This window comes from Verticillium alfalfae, genomic scaffold (assembly GCF_000150825.1).
Source record: "Verticillium alfalfae VaMs.102 supercont1.7 genomic scaffold, whole genome shotgun sequence".
Taxonomy (NCBI): Eukaryota; Fungi; Ascomycota; class Sordariomycetes; order Glomerellales; family Plectosphaerellaceae; genus Verticillium; species Verticillium alfalfae.
The window spans coordinates 1,722,899-1,725,719 of NW_003315032.1; the positions used below are offsets into that span (position 1 = coordinate 1,722,899).

The window sequence follows — 2,821 nt, forward strand, 5'->3', positions numbered from 1 at the left end:
ACGGACTGAGCTTGTGCTTTTGGCTGAATCTCGTTATGGGCCCTGGCGGTGGGAGAAGCGTCCACCTGTTGTTTTCGAATGAAGGGTTGCTACGATGCGCACCCCAGTATGTTGGATGTTTGAAAGCCTGCTGGACATCGATAATGACGAGAGCTGTGGGGGTCGAATGCGCGGACTTCATGATGACAGCTGGTTGAGGGAGCTTCACCAAACGATAAGTAGAAGCTGATGCAATGGGTGCCCGAGCTCAACGAAATTTGCGCGGTTCGTACAATGACAACGACGGGAGTCTACAACACGTGCGTAGTTCATGGTCAGAAGCCCTTCGATGAACACCTGTGAGTCATGATTCACGATGGAGTGTGCCTTAGATTTGCTTACAAACCCCACCAATCACCACGTTCGTATTTAAGCTAGCTCCTTAGAGCTTTCAGAGATCCTCGCCGTCATTTCGAGATGAACAAATCCTGGTAGAAGTCCCTTGCCATCTTCGGCCTGCTCGAAACGAACGTTTAGTCAAAAACCAACTTCCAAATATCACCGAGTCTCTCATTGTTCTCGTTCAATCCTCCGTGCACAATGATTGACTCATTTTTGTTTCCGCCCCTGACAACATCGGCGTCAAACCAACCACGTGGCTCTGGAATTTGACCTGGCGTCCTCAACTTCTGCCATTTTCCTTCCTTGATATCCCATGCCCAAGCATCAGGCAACATTTTGCCGGCGCCAGCATGCCCAAGCGCGCTGGGATCCCGCTCCCCGAACATTGTGACCAGGTGGACACTGCCATGTATCATGACTGGTAGCAAGGCTCCAACGCTTCTGGCTTCTGGACCTTCCATGTTGTCTGGATTGTAGGTCATGGTGCTCCATGAAAGTGACGGAATGTCAAAGACATCCAAAGAGCCCCCCTGTTCATTGATGCCATCGAAACCGTTCACTCGATATAGTTTGCCGTCGGCGTACGCGATTGAGGCACCACCTCTAGATGGCGCGGGCGCTAACGGCAATTCCGTCCAAGTCATGTCCTCGATGTCGAACATCCAGAGATCCGCTAGTCGTCCAGTTTCTGGACACCCAGAGTGAATGAATATTTTGCTTTTGCCATCCGAGGTCACACAATGATAGCTGCGCCCTGCAGGATACGGTGCGGCTGGATCGGCGGGCTTGACCGAGCTCCATTTGGCAGCGCCTGGTTCGTAGCGCCACAGCGTACCCTGTTCTTCAATGGGTTTCATGTCAAGGCCTCCGCGGCCAGAGAATATCCATATATTGCCATTGATTGTGGTGCTGGGGCTGCCAACGCGTGGTATAGGAGCCTCTGCCGGTGCAGGGATTGTATTCACGGAGGGGTTGGCTGATCGATTAGCAAAGGCATGAAATTGCATGGGCTTCTTCCTACCTTTCTCGTTTTCGTTTTCGACGTCGACTGTGTCTATTTGATTACCGATAGGCTCCCGGGGCACCAACTCGCCGCCAAAAACATAAGTTTTCTGGTCCACGACTGACACGGCTTGTGATGATCGGCAGAGGCGCTGGCTGGAGGCAATGCGAAGCCATTTGGCGGATAAAAAAGCCATCTCGGGGGTAAATTGAAAATAGATGATGAGTTCCAATGATCATGGAAAAAAGCAAGAAAGAGATTGTGTTCAGCAGCATTCCTGGGACGGTCATCTTTATCCATCATTCTAGTTACTGAAGGCTCCACTATATCTCCAGCACTTCGGAGTCTACATCCCGATTATGTAACCCAATTCGGCTCATCGAGATCCAATTCAGGGAAGTGGTGAACTCAACGCTTCTCAGTGCCACAGACCAATCATGCAACGTGTTCTAGGGAGAGAGCTCCATCCTTCAATGGCGTCCAAGAGCAATACACATTGGATACAGGCTTGATCTGAGAATGTGGTGCTATAAATATAGATTGATATCACCAGAACTTTCCGGCACACTGACGACTTGACATCAAGATATACCTTCATTCAACCGAGATATCCATATGAAAACGAGAGTCGTCTGACGACATGTTCTTCTACGGTAGCTTCAGCTCAGCATACCTGGACGTAGCAACACCACGTCGAATCCTTGCTCCTAGGTCCGAGGAATATATTGCTCGAGTGGTGGTACTCGGCATTTTCTATGGAACCATGGGGGTTTTGGTACTTTCATGCACCGTCACGCTGGTGAGAGGTATTACCAAAGCCTATCGAAACCCTGATCAGTATGGCCCACGGACTGGCGGCACTGAGAGTCCATCACGGACTAGAATACAAGGTATCGCCAAAGCTGTTTTGGACACAATCCCCGTCATACACTTTCACAATACGAACGACGTTATCTCTGGGGACGACATAGAGCTGAGACCGAAGTTTGATGTGGTATGTAAGCCGATGTGGAAGACGTTGGCGGCTAATTGAATTAGCCAGAATGTCAGAACAGATCAACCCATGATCTCTGGAGGTTTCCACCCTCAAAACAAAAGCAATATGGATGAAGCATGTTGCGTTTGTACCGTTGCCTACTCAACGAACGAATTAATCAGAGTCTTGCCTTGCCACCACAAGTTCCATAAAGCTTGCATCGACCCTTGGCTTTCCCAGTGGTCTGGCCGGTGTCCGTTATGGTACGTCTCCAGATACCGGACAGGTCGGGTGCTAACCTTTGCCACGAACAGTCGTCTCAATGTCGAAGAGGAAAGAGGTGAACCAAGCATGCGCAGGCGCTTGGAGGCTGGGACTGAAGCTGACCCCACAACTGTGCCGGGTAGAATGATAATGTAATGTTCTTGGTTCTGATGCAAGCCATCTACCACTTAAATTTC

At 50.0% G+C, this 2,821-nt stretch overlaps 2 protein-coding genes across 2 annotated transcripts in view; one reads left to right on the top strand and one right to left on the bottom strand.

Moving 5' to 3' along the window:
* Positions 1–512: 512 nt before the first annotated feature.
* VDBG_06383 (kelch repeat protein) lies at positions 513–1,580 on the bottom strand (the record flags this gene model as incomplete). Its single annotated transcript, XM_003003894.1, has 1 exon — positions 513–1,580. One exon carries the CDS (start codon positions 1,578–1,580, stop codon positions 513–515), a length of 1,068 nt encoding a protein of 355 aa, XP_003003940.1.
* Positions 1,581–2,024: 444 nt separating this feature from the next.
* The window catches only part of VDBG_06384 (C6 zinc finger domain-containing protein), a gene marked incomplete at both ends in the record, with an annotated part of 3,380 nt that continues 2,583 nt past the window's right edge, over positions 2,025–2,821 (top strand). Inside the window, 2 exons of the mRNA XM_003003895.1 lie at positions 2,025–2,378; positions 2,601–2,623. Of these exons, the coding sequence (XP_003003941.1) occupies positions 2,025–2,378; positions 2,601–2,623 (377 nt within the window). The remainder of the gene's footprint in view (positions 2,379–2,600; positions 2,624–2,821) is intronic.